The following is a 12,378-nucleotide window of genomic DNA, read 5'->3' as shown; positions in this document are numbered from 1 at the left end:
AACGCTGGAGCAGAAGTGCCGTGTCTGGGCGGGCGCGTGCTCTGCTGTTCCCGGAGGCAGAGGCTCACCTCTCCCCCTGCCCCCCCCTGTGCCCCCCAGACTATAGAATCCAACTGGCGGTGCGGCCGGCACAACCTGCAGCGGATCCAGTGCCGCTCGGAGAACAGCAAGGGCGTCTACTGCCTGCAGTATGACGACGAGAAGATCATCAGCGGGCTCCGGGACAACTCCATCAAGGTGAGGGCGTCGGGCTCCCGCTGGCCGGCCTGTGGACCGGCCGAGGCCCCCAGAGGACCAACCCACCGGGGCACTTCCTGTTCTTTTTCATTCACTTCCTGCTCGGGAGGAATCCGGGGTGTTGCTCCGGGTTCCGCGTTGGACGGCTTCTCTGCCGGGCCGTTGTTTCACTCTGAGCCTTACTTCTCATGAAGGGAACGTGGATTCTCTCTTTCCCCCTTTCCGTAATGAGGCTGTGGCTGGCCGTCACTGGGAGCCGTCGAGATGCCAGCCCCGTCGTCCCCGCCACACTCACGGGGCGAGGTAGCCCCTGGCGAGAGGAGGCCCCTCAGTGGCGTCCCGGCTCCAGGACACGGACGGCAGGACTCTCCCTTCTCCAGCTCTGGCCACAGCCCTGCTGGCCCTGCCCCCGTAAGGGACACACGGGGCTGGTTTAGAGGACCCTGTCCTCGCCGAGGCCGGTTCTAATGGTCACCTCTGAGGATGATGATGGTTGCTCTCCAGAGTATTCTTTCACAGAGGAAAGAACAGGACCCTGGGATCTATTTTTAGCAGTTCAGTCTTTGAAAAAAACCATCAATTTTCTTTCCCTTATTATGTTTGGACGATATTGAAAACTTGGAAAATACTGGAATGATTTTATTTTATTTTATTTTATTTTTTAAGAAGAAAGAGACCAGGGGCTGGAGCGATAGCACAGCGGGTAGGGTGTTTGCCTTGCACGTGGCCAACCCAGGTTTGATTCCCAGCATCCCATATGGCCCCCTGAGCACGGCCAGGGGTAAATCCTGAGTGCAGAGCCAGGAGTAACCCCTGTGCATCACTGGGTGTGACCTAAAAAGCAAAAGAAAAAAAAAAGAGACCAGTATTTGGAAAGTGCTTTTTAATACTTTATTTTTTTTTTTAACAAATACACATATTATATATGACCACTACAAATTTTATTTTGTTTGTTTTTTGTTTTTTGGGTCACACCTGGCGATGCACGGGGGTTACTCCTGGCTCTGCACTCAGGAATTATCCCTGGCCGTGCTCAGGGGACCATATGGGATGCTGGGATTTGAACCCGGGTCAGCCACGTGCAAGGCAAACGCCCTACCCGCTGTGCTATCTCTCCAGCCCCTACAATTTTAAAGTTAGTAAAGTAGTGTTTTCTCATTAAAATTTCATTTCATTTACTCTGATAATGTCCTCACATTTTGAGCCTTTTGACAGCTGTGTTTTGTTTTCCAACTCCCTTTGTACGGCTGAGTATGTGGGGTACACGTGTGCCAGGCACGCCATCGACATGACCACGCCTGCGTGTGCGGGGAGGCACTGGGGGTCCCCCTCCCTTAGACCGTGTGTGCGCACACGCGTGTGTGTGTGTGTATGTGTGTGTGAGAGAGAGAGAGAGAGGGAGGGAGGGAGGGAGACCGGTCGCTCGTCCCACCTTGCCGCCGCCATGGCTTCCATCTGTCCCGCCGGGGCTGGGCTGGTACACGGTTCGCCTGACGGTCCCCTTCTCCGCAGATCTGGGATAAGACCAGCCTGGAGTGTCTGAAGGTGCTCACGGGCCACACAGGCTCCGTCCTATGTCTCCAGTACGACGAGCGGGTCATCGTGACGGGCTCCTCGGACTCCACAGTGAGGTGGGTGACGCGTCCGGCAGGTCACCATGGCTCGGGGCCGTCCCGTGAGCCGCCCCCGTTGGCACAGAGGCTCTGTGCCCCTTACCCGGGTGCCGTGGCCATGCTCCTGCGCGCCAGGAGGCAGGGCTGCTGGCAGGGGGTGGGTGTGGCGGGGGAGACGGCCTCGATGCCCTCCAAGCCCCTGGTCAGGAGGGGACCCGTCACCTCAGCCCGGACACAGACTCAGAGCTGGGGTATCTCCGCGTCCCCCCTTCTGCCCGGTTCTCTGCGACTCTGTCTCGGGGCAGTGGGGGCTTCTGCCTGTCTCTCGGGCGACGTGGCCCAGACCCCCCCAGGCCCCGGCCCCTGCGCCCTCCGTCTGAGCCTGCCCCCGCCCGCAGGGTGTGGGACGTGCACACGGGCGAGGTGCTCAACACGCTCATCCACCACAACGAGGCCGTCCTGCACCTGCGCTTCAGCAATGGGCTGATGGTCACCTGCTCCAAGGACCGCTCCATCGCCGTCTGGGACATGGCCTCGGCCACCGACATCACCCTGCGCCGCGTCCTGGTGGGCCACCGCGCGGCCGTCAACGTGGTGGACTTCGACGACAAGTACATCGTGTCCGCCTCCGGCGACAGGACCATCAAAGTGAGTGTCCACTCGGAGCGCCTGGGCAGAGGATGTGCCCCCTCCTGGCACCGTGGGCGGCCCCGCGGCTGGTCTGCGGCAGAGCCGAGACACAGAGAGGCATAGACATGGAGAGTTGCCGCGGCACGGGCCTGGGCTGCGTGCTGGGGAGTCGGGGTCATCGGGGCTGGGGTCCTCCAGGGGTGTGTGTGTGTGTCTGTGTGTCTCTGTGTGTGTGTGTGTGTGTGTCTGGGGCACTGGGCTCTGACCAGGACCTGAGGGCCTGTCTCCTTGCACCCAGGCCCTGGGCCGTGCAGATCTCGGGTCCCAGACAGGGCGAGCGCTGGCCCAGCCCTGTTTGCAGGCAGGTCCGTGCCAGGCATGTCCGGCAGCCCGGGGAAGGGCTCTGGACTCCCGGGTCAGCCGGTGACCAGTTGAGTGTCTGTGAACATCTCGGTCCCGCAGAGGGTCTCACACGGGAGGGGTCGCTGACTGCTCACACACCAGACGGCCCTGGCGCGGCCCCCGAGTGCCCCCAGCCCCACGGTGGAGGTGAGGGCGAGCGTGTCCTCACGACCGCGTCTCTGGCGGGTCTCCACAGCCCTGATTTCCTCGGGAGACTGGGGGGCTCCCCGCCCCCACTCTAACCGCGCGGCCGCTTGTCCCGCAGGTCTGGAGCACGAGCACCTGTGAGTTCGTGCGGACTCTGAACGGGCACAAGCGGGGCATCGCCTGTCTGCAGTACCGGGACCGGCTGGTGGTCAGCGGCTCCTCGGACAACACCATCAGGTGGGCGGAGCCCCTCGGCGGCCGCCGCGTCCCACCCACCCTCTGCGTTAGGTTGCTGGGCCCTGGGGAGACGTTTCTCTCCGGGCTGTCCCGCGTAGCTGGGCCTTCCCCACGGCCCCGCGTGGCCCCGCGTGTGCTCGGAACTCGGGCTGAGAGTGACCAGGGCAGCGCAGTGGCCCAGGGCCGGAGCGATAGCGCAGCGGGGAGGGCGGGCCTTGCATGCGGCCAGCCCGGGTTCAATCCCCAGCACCCCACAGGGTCCCCCGAGCACCGCCAGGAGTAATTCCTGAGTGCAGAGCCAGGAGTGACCCCTGAGCATCGCCAGTGTGACCGGCCCCCACCCCCCCAAAAAAAAATAAATAAGTAAAAGATCAGAGAGGAGAGGAGACACCCGCCAGCTTGGACCGTTCCCCTCGCCCTTTGTAGCTTCGGAAGTGCCCTCCGTGTCCTTAGAACCCGGGCTTGGTTCTGCCACGTGGGCACGCTCGCGTTCCCTGCAGCGACTTCTCAGCCCTCGGAGGCCCTGGAGGCGTTATAGCCGGTCCTGGGGACCAGTTCCTCTGTGTCGTCTAGCCCTCGGCCGCGCGTCCCCGTGGGGAGCTGGGCCACGCTCGGGAGAGCAGGGGGCGCGAGACAGGGCTGCCCACCGTGCACCTCCTCTCCGTGTTGCCCGCTTGCACGCAGTGGGTGGGCAGAGATGGTGCCTCAGGAAGGGGGGGACCGGCCCAACCCCCGAACTGTCACCTGAAGCTTAGTTCCCGTTCCGAGCCCCAGCGTCCCCCTGAGGTCTTTCTCTCTCGGACCCCTCGTGTCAGGAGGGGCTGTGTCCAGGCTGGGGCGTCTCGGTGGGGCGTGGTGGGCAGGCGTTGACCGGGCTCTGCTCTCCCCAAGGCTGTGGGACATCGAGTGCGGCGCCTGCCTGCGCGTCCTGGAGGGCCACGAGGAGCTGGTGCGCTGCATCCGCTTCGATAACAAGAGGATCGTCAGCGGGGCCTACGACGGGTACGTGACCGCGCCGTGCCGAGTCCCCCGTGGGTGCTCGAAGCTCCTGCTGCCCTGGAATCCAGCCCTTGACCTTTGACCTCACCCCTCCCCACCACTCCCCTCTCCTGTCTCTTTCCTCACGCGTACCTGGAAGATCCTCCCTTAAAGCCTCACCCCTTTCAGAATGAGCGCAGTGGCCACTGGCAGCGTCCAGGGAGCCCCCGAGTGTCCCTCCCGGCAGGCTGGGGTCAGGCTGTGCTGCCCGCCGTTGTCTGTGGCGAAAGGGACCCTGGCCTTCAGCGAGCTCCTGTGCCCGTTGTGTTCCCCACTAGCCCCCCCCCCCACCCCGCAGCCTCCTGGTCCATGAATCTGGGGACAAAGACAGTCAAGCCAGGAGCTGAATTTTGAGAACTAAGTGGCTTTAAATAATATCAAAATAGGGACTGGAGTGACAGCACAGAGGGGAGGACCTTTACCTTGCACACGGCAGACCCGGGTTCAATTCCCAGCATCTCATAGGGTCCCCCACATACTGCCAGGAGTAATTCCTGAGTGCAGAGCCAGGAGGAACCCCTGAGCATCGCCAGGTGTGACCCAAAAAGCAAACTAATAATTATAATAGCACTGTCGTCCCGTTGTTCATGGATTTGCTCGAGCGGGCACAGTAACGTCTCCATTGTGAGACTTGTTACTGTTTTGGGCATATCGAATACGCCACGGGGAGCTTGCCAGGCTCTGCCGTACGGACAGGATACTCTTGATAGCTTGCCGGGCTCTCCGAGAGGGATGGAAGAATCAACCCAGGTTGGCCACGTGCAAGGCAAACGCCCTAGCCCACTGTCTTATCGCTCCAGCCCAATAATAATAATCATCATATTTAAAAATATATTAATATTGTTAATAAGACTAATAATATTAAAATATTTTTAAATAATGCAATAACATTCAATAACATTTCTCCAAATTTTTAGCAATTCTGAGAACGTTACAGCCCTTTACTTCCCATGGTTTGGGAACTCACACGTCATGGTTTGACCTAACTCAGGAGCGGGGTCCCGGGCCCCTGCCGACACATCGCCTTTGGCGCCAATCACCTTCCGCTTTCCTTTCTAGGAAGATCAAAGTCTGGGATTTGCAGGCCGCCCTGGACCCCCGCGCCCCCGCGAGCACGCTGTGTCTGCGCACGTTGGTGGTAGGTGACCCCTGAGTGGGCCGGGGCCCCTGTGCTGGGGGTGGGGGGCTGCGGGAGCCGTGCACCGGGCAGGAGGCCTGTGGGCGCCCGGCAGGCCGAAGCCCTGCGCGGGTCTGTGCAGGGAGAAGCGCGGCAGGTGCACGGCAGCCTCGGGCACGGGCTTCGCCTTCCTGGAGCTCCAGGGTGACATGCTCCATGGGGCATCAGGGCACTCTGTCCCCTGGCCTCGGGGATCCGCCCTCTTGGCCTTGCCCGGAAACCCAGCAGAGCTTCTCTCTCAGCGCCACCTCACCCGTGTTGTATTCTGAGGGGACGTCGTTTGAAAATGCTGATTTTTAAAATTTTCCTTTGCCTCCTGTGTTTCCTGTTCGTTACATTTTACCTCTGTTCCCCTCTGCGCAGCGTGGCCTGCAGGACCAGGGCCGGGGCCTTTCCCCCACGTCTGCCCCTCCTCACCGCACTGCTGGCCTTGCGCTCTCCGTGCTGGTGTTGCTTGGGGGTGGGCCGCCCCCAGTAGTGCTCCAGGGGTGCTCCTGGCTCAGTACCGGGGGGACGGGCGGGGCCGGGAGTGGAGCCCCGGCTGCTGTGCAGAAAGTCTGTGCCCCCGGTCTAGCGGTCTGAGCCCCTGCTTCTAGGTTCTTGATTGGTTTACTTGGGCTTTTGGGGGCCACCCCTGGTGGGGCCGGGGACAGCGCCTGCCCTCAGGCCTGTGGCTGTGGTTCACACCGTGCTGGGGAATGCGCCTCACGCGATGTTGCTGGCCGCAGCCCCTGTGTTGGCCTTTCCGACACGCCAGACGGCGGCCGCAGGGTCTGGTGGGGGGACACGGGCCGGGGTGGAGAAGGGTGCGCCTGTCCCAGAAGGGGAAGGCCGGGGCCCACTCACTCACTGGCCGGGCCTGTCCCCCAGGAGCACTCAGGACGCGTGTTCCGGCTCCAGTTCGACGAGTTTCAGATCATCAGCAGCTCCCACGACGACACGATTCTGATCTGGGACTTCCTGAACGTGCCGCCCAGCGCCCAGAGCGAGACCCGCTCCCCTTCCAGAACCTACACATACATCTCCAGATAACAGTCTGCGCTTGACGAGTCAGGTGAGCTCTGTGTGTGTGTGTGTGTGTGTGTGTGTGTGTGTGTGTGTGTGTGTGTGTGTGTGTGTGTGTGTGTGTGTGTGTGTGTGTGTGTGTGTGTGTTGGGCAGGGGGGAGCTGCTGGCAGTGCTGGGGAGGCCCCATGTGGTGGCAGGGAGTGAACTGGACGGCTCAGGACGTACCAGGCCCACCCGATACTGCCTCTCCAGCCCTGATTTCGGTTTTGGAAAACTTCTTAACTCGGGCTGGAGAGATAGGACAGCGGGTCAGGCTCTTGCCTTGCATGTAGCGTCCCTGGGTTTGATCCCTCTGGTCCCCCTTGTGGTTCCCCAAGCCCTGCTAGAATCTAGGCTCTGAGTGAAGACCCAGGAGGAAGCCCTGAGCACTGCCAGGAATAGCCAGGAACCCACAAAATGAAATTTTCCTAAGTGGGTTCCCCTGTCCGGGCAGTTCGAACCCCGGTGAGGTTGGGTTTGCAGGCGCAAGGATCTCCTTTCCCGTGGGTGTCTCGTCATTCCCCTCCTGCTGTCCCAGGTCAGCCGCCACTGTTTGTCCCCTTCATGAGGGCTCCAAGACCCATGTCGGTGAGGCCAGCCTGGTCACTCTCCTGACCCCACACACCACACGGCCCTTTGCTCAGGCCTGGCCTGGTCCCGGGACCCAGCTCAGGGGACAGAAGCTTTGCTTGGCTTCTTTGTCTTGGCACCGGTTGTTAGATGGAATCCCATCAGGATTCAGCCAGGGCTTGCTGAAGCCCAGGGTGCCCCTGGCCCTGTGCTCAGGAGTGACCCCTGGCTGTGCTTGGGGGATCCTCCCGGGCCGGGAATCAAGCCAGAGTTGGCCGCATGCAAAGGCAGGGCCCTGCTCCTTCCCTCTCTCCGGCCAAATCCATTTGCATTTTAAAAGTTTACTTGACTCTTAGTGACTCTTTCTGCACGTTTCCTTTGCGTTGGATATTCACATTGTAAAGAAAGTGTGTTGCAGATGCCTGAAAATTTTTGATGCAAAGCTGGGGAACCCTAAGGCACTGATTTTCTTTCTGCGCTCCTATTTAAGACTCGGGCCCAGTAAAGAGATCCAGGGAGTTCTTTATGCTCAAGGGGCTGTTGAGTAAGTGTCGGGCCAGGGGCCAGATTTGACCCAAGCGCCCGCCCCCAGCATAGCAAGCTAGAAACGACTCTTTGGAACTTTGAAGAAGAGTACTAGAAAAGAACACTTCGTGACCATGAAAATTACATGAGATTCCAATTCTGGTATCTATAAATAGAGTTTCGTTGGCATACGGCCACGGTCCCAGCGTAGTGGCTGTGGCTGCCTCCACCGTGGCACCGCGTGGCTTGGACAGGGACCATGTGCCCCGAAAGGTCTGAGTCACATGCCTGGTGGCCCTGTAAGCACAGGCCTGCCGGGACCCCAGAGAGGACTCCTGTGTGCGTGTCCCCTCCTGCACCCCCACCCCCAGCACTGCCGCGAGTGGCCCCTGGACTGCTGGCGTGTACGCGCGCGCACGCACACACACACACATACACACACACACACACACACACACACACACTCGCTCTTTCCAGAAAGGGGGAGGTGGCTTGGCGCGAGCCCATTTCGGGAGCGGGAAGACAAGGAGAGGGCGGCTCGCTGCTTCTCGCCGTCCACGGGGGGGCAGGAGGCGGCTGTCCCCAGGCCGGCCTTCTGGCTCTCGCGCTTGCTCCCGGCCCTTTCTGAGAACCTGAGGAAACTCGGGCCTGCTCCGTCCCAGGCCGGCCGGGGGGCTGCTCCAGTTCAGCCGCGCGGGCGCGTCCCCCGCAGGGCCCACGTCTTTTCAAAGCAAATTGCTCTGGGCAACCTTGGCTGCCAACTCTCTAGATTCTGTTGCTCCTTTCCAAATTCTTTTCATTTATTGTAACATGAAAACAATTATTACCATGTAAGCTTTATGCCTAGAAAGAAACCGTGATTTATGTGATTAGCCTCGCAGTTAAATATTCACCCCTAAAATACAAGGTAAGAGGGTCTGTATGTCAGCAAATGCAGCAATAGATTTATTGGCTGGACTCTTTTTTTTTTTTTTTTTAATTTTTGAAATTTTTTGAATTGCTCACTTCTAAGAACTATATATATACAAGGTCTTCTTCTACTCCAAGGTCATGGTTTGGAAACTTTTGAGCCAGTAAACCCAGGGAAGAAAAGAATGTGTGCTCAAGGCCCACGGCCGGTGGCGCCTTTGTGCGGCTCCTTTGCAAGGGCCCCAGGATGGTGGCTGCTGGCGAGACGCGTCCCCCAGCGCCTGCTCCCCTTTGTTGGGGACTGGCCGCGCGTCCCCGCCCAGCGGCTCTGCCTGATGCCGGCCCTCGGGGCAGGGTCTCTGCTCGCTTGACCAGCCTGTGGTCTGCCGGGACCTGCGCTCTCTCAGTGCTCGGGGACCTTGCCGCCTTATCCCTCGGCGCTCGCTCTCGGCCCCGCCCACTGTCGCCTCCGCGGCGGAGGATTCCAGAGATGCCCGGGTGGCTAGGGAGAGAGGTGTGGCTACGGGGAGCCGCTTCCCCACAGGGGCGGTGAGGTCAGGGTGTGCGTGGCACTTGGGGGCTTTTCCAGAAAGATGTTTGACGGGAGGGCAGCGGCCGCTGGGATGGAGCCTCCCTCGCACCCCCCTCGAGGGGGTCGATGCGGATTCTTGAGCTTCCTGGAAATGGACCGCCATTTCACAAAGGCCTGTGGGAAAGCCCACGCACTCCTGGCGAGGTGGATCGGGTCGTGGGAATTTAGACCGAGGCCAGAGGGGCAGCACAGCAGGCGTGACGCCTGCCTTGCACGTGAGCAATGGGGTTCGTTGCTCCTAGTTAGTGCCTAACTAACTCTCTGGCACCCCATCAAGACCCTCAAGCCCCACCAGGAGTGATGCCTGAGTGCAGGGTCGGGAGGAAGCCCTGACTGCAGGTGCGAATGCCATGCCCCCCCCCAATCGATTAATTAAAGAGAGAGAAACTTGGACTTGCAGGGATCTGGAGGTCGTAGGCCATCAGGTGAGGGCCGTGCCTCGGAGAGGGCTCTGGCCCTTCCCGCCGCTCACTTAGCCAGGTCACGAGCTGGACCCGGGTTCTCTTCCTTGGGAAGTGGGTATGGGTGGGTTTCCAGGCGAGGGGGCCCCTGCTCCCCGGTTTTGCCCCTGTGTCCGCCCCCCGCCTCACTTGGCCTCGCTGTGTCCTCAGGGCTTCCTCGTCTTGGACTACTGGCTCCGTGGCTACAGACGCCTGCGGAAGTTCTTCACCGCTGAGTTATGAAGCTGGAATTGGTTCTAGACGCTGGGTAGATGCAAAGCAGCCTAACTAACTCTTCAAGCTCCGACATTTCTCACCTCCGGTCCCGGCCTCTGCCGGGGGAAGGCCGCGCTCCCTTCCCGGACTTCAAGCCCACCCGAAGCCCCTCGCCCCCCGCCCTCCGTGATACAGCCTCTCCCGCTCCGAGTGCAGACTGTCCTTCCCGAGGAGCACGCGGGAGCACTGGCGCCGAGAGGCGTCGCTTTGCACGCGGCGGCATCGAGCAGCAGCGTTCCTCGGTGAGCGTTTGGGTGCCAAACACCTACCCAGGACGTCGGCGTCCGCGCAGAAGCTAGTACCCCTCTTCTGATGGGCACGTGCTGGTGGATTCTGGCTTGTATTAGGAACTCGTTGGACAATGGAAACATTTCTCTGGGTTGTTCGAGTACTATTTTTTGTTTGTTTGTTTTGGATTACACTTCCTTTCTGTATCGGCTTCTTTTAATTTAAAGAACTATAAGGTTATATTATCTCACAGCAGGTAATATAGCTTTTCTCCCCCCCTTTTATTAACTGTTCTCTCTGTACATCCCCCACCCACCTGATACTTGGTAGAGTAACGCCTTTACCTGCGTGCTTGCCTCCTAATTTAAGATACTGTATCCGCATGTAGATATAATGTACATAACAGTTGAACCTCAAGGCGGCTGGCGTCCGGCCCGGGCACAGCCCCTGACCCAGCGTGCTCGCACTTCGCTGTGGGCCGGGCTCAGAGACCTGATGCGGGCAGGCGTGGCTTGCCCCGGGCCCTCCTGCAGTCAGTATTCACGGTGTTCTTGGCTTGTCGTCATTGTGTGTCTGCGCGTGCGTGTCTCCCAGGAACCCTGTTTCAGAGTCGTCATTTCTAAAGTTCCACATGAACCGTCTTACCTGTTGTGCGAGTCTGTACAGTAGAGCGAGGGTACCTTCACGCTTGCTTCCGGTGGTGGAACGTGGGGGGAGAGAGTCGTGACTGTTACTTCCCTTCCCCCGAGCGTAGCGATCACGGCCATAGTGTTCATTTGCTTTCGGTGTCAAAGGTCATTGCCCCGTGTCTGTCCCCCAGGAAGGGAGTCGGATAGGTCCCGGGATTGGGGTTTCCTGGCTTGGCGTTCATGCGGCCTGGTGTGGGCGGGGCTCCCAGCAGCCCCGGAGCCCACGCGCCAGGCTATCCCCCCGCCACCCATGGGGACCACTGCTGGTGTCCCGATGCCTGGCTGCAGTCAGCCGACCACACGTGCCACGGACTCAGGCCTCCCGTTGGCACTGCTGTCCCAGGTCAGTAGTGGGTTTCGACTTGCCCCCTTGCCTGTTTCCAAAGATCAAGGAATGTCCGTGCTGTCTGAAAGGACCAATAAGAATCTCCTCTCAACTCACCCTCTCCGGGCGGTGCCGGCCCCTGGTTTGTCCTTGGCATTGAGAACGGTGCGGGGATCAACTCGTGTGCGTGTGTGCGTGTGCGTGTGCCGGTGTGTGTGTGTGTGTAAGCGTCACTGTTTTTTTCCTTGTTTTTACTACAGTTCCCCCTCCCCCAGTTACTATTAGTTTCTGTTTTGGTGGAGAAGTGGAGTTCAGATGCACGTCCCTCCTGCCCCACACCCAAGCCCAAGGGGGGGTGTTCGAAAGTGACTTGCCTTTTTGCCGCATCTTCCGTTTTCATTTCAAAGAACTTGGGCGCGGAGGGGACACGGTGGAGGGGTGGCTCTCCTGCCCAGATGGACCTTGGTGTTGTTTTTGCATGTTGGTGATAGAAGTTCTTCCTGCTTGGGAGATCATGGTCTGTGAACGCACACACGGCGTCTGAATCGTGCCTACTAAATTATAAGCAGGGGGTGTTGGCACCCAAGGAATTCTGACTTCCTGGGATTCTCAAGCTGTCATTCCCAGGCGTAGTCTGGACTTTATTTGCTGCCCATCACTGAGCAACTGTAAATTCATGCTATATTAATGTTTTAAAAGCACTGGGATAGTCTGATTCTAACTTGTAATTATGTTCGCCAATTATCTGTTTGAAATAAATGTGTCAGAAGAGCTCACTGAAACTGTTGAATTGTACAGATATTACTCATGACGGCTTTGTACTGTGGAATGTGCTCGATAAAAAAACAAAAAAAAAACAAAAAAAAACAAAAAGTTTGACCTGTGTCCAATACATTGCTAAGTAATGTCAATCAATCAAGTTATGAGTATTATGCAGTACACCCGACGTGGCTTCATGCAGTTGTTACTTCAGATACTAATTCAAAGCCAATACTCTTAATAAAGTGTTGCAATACTCGGATATTCTCTCCAGCAGTCTTTCCAGCCCGGAGAAGCCGTGTGGGATCCTGGTCCATTTCCCTGGCACCTGGTCTCGAAACATCGTGCACATTGGTCGGATCGCAAACTCCGCTGCCCTCGAGAGGGAGGTGGAAGGCAGTGTCCTTGGCGCGTGAGGCCCCCTGACAACTGCTCGGGGCAGGTGTAGGGGGTGGAAGTTGGCTTGAACAGGGCGGGGGGTGCTGCTTAAGCAAATCCGCACCCAGGAGTACCTACGGTTCGATCAGTAATTGGGAAA

General features: G+C 59.0%; 1 protein-coding gene across 6 annotated transcripts in view; it reads left to right on the top strand.

Moving 5' to 3' along the window:
• Positions 1-12,102, top strand: part of FBXW11 (F-box and WD repeat domain containing 11) — a 65,339-nt gene extending 53,237 nt beyond the window's left edge. For all 6 annotated transcript variants that reach the window (XM_055125628.1, XM_055125629.1, XM_055125625.1 and 3 more), the window contains 8 exons: positions 100-237; positions 1,750-1,868; positions 2,249-2,498; positions 3,148-3,266; positions 4,158-4,268; positions 5,364-5,442; positions 6,352-6,535; positions 9,735-12,102. In XM_055125628.1, the coding sequence (XP_054981603.1) occupies positions 100-237; positions 1,750-1,868; positions 2,249-2,498; positions 3,148-3,266; positions 4,158-4,268; positions 5,364-5,442; positions 6,352-6,513 (978 nt within the window). In that variant the 3' untranslated portion in view covers positions 6,514-6,535; positions 9,735-12,102. The remainder of the gene's footprint in view (positions 1-99; positions 238-1,749; positions 1,869-2,248; positions 2,499-3,147; positions 3,267-4,157; positions 4,269-5,363; positions 5,443-6,351; positions 6,536-9,734) is intronic.
• Positions 12,103-12,378: the final 276 nt, after the last annotated feature.

Source organism: Sorex araneus, chromosome 2 (genome assembly GCF_027595985.1).
Source record: "Sorex araneus isolate mSorAra2 chromosome 2, mSorAra2.pri, whole genome shotgun sequence".
Taxonomy (NCBI): Eukaryota; Metazoa; Chordata; class Mammalia; order Eulipotyphla; family Soricidae; genus Sorex; species Sorex araneus.
This window is presented reverse-complemented; position numbering and strand designations above follow the sequence as displayed.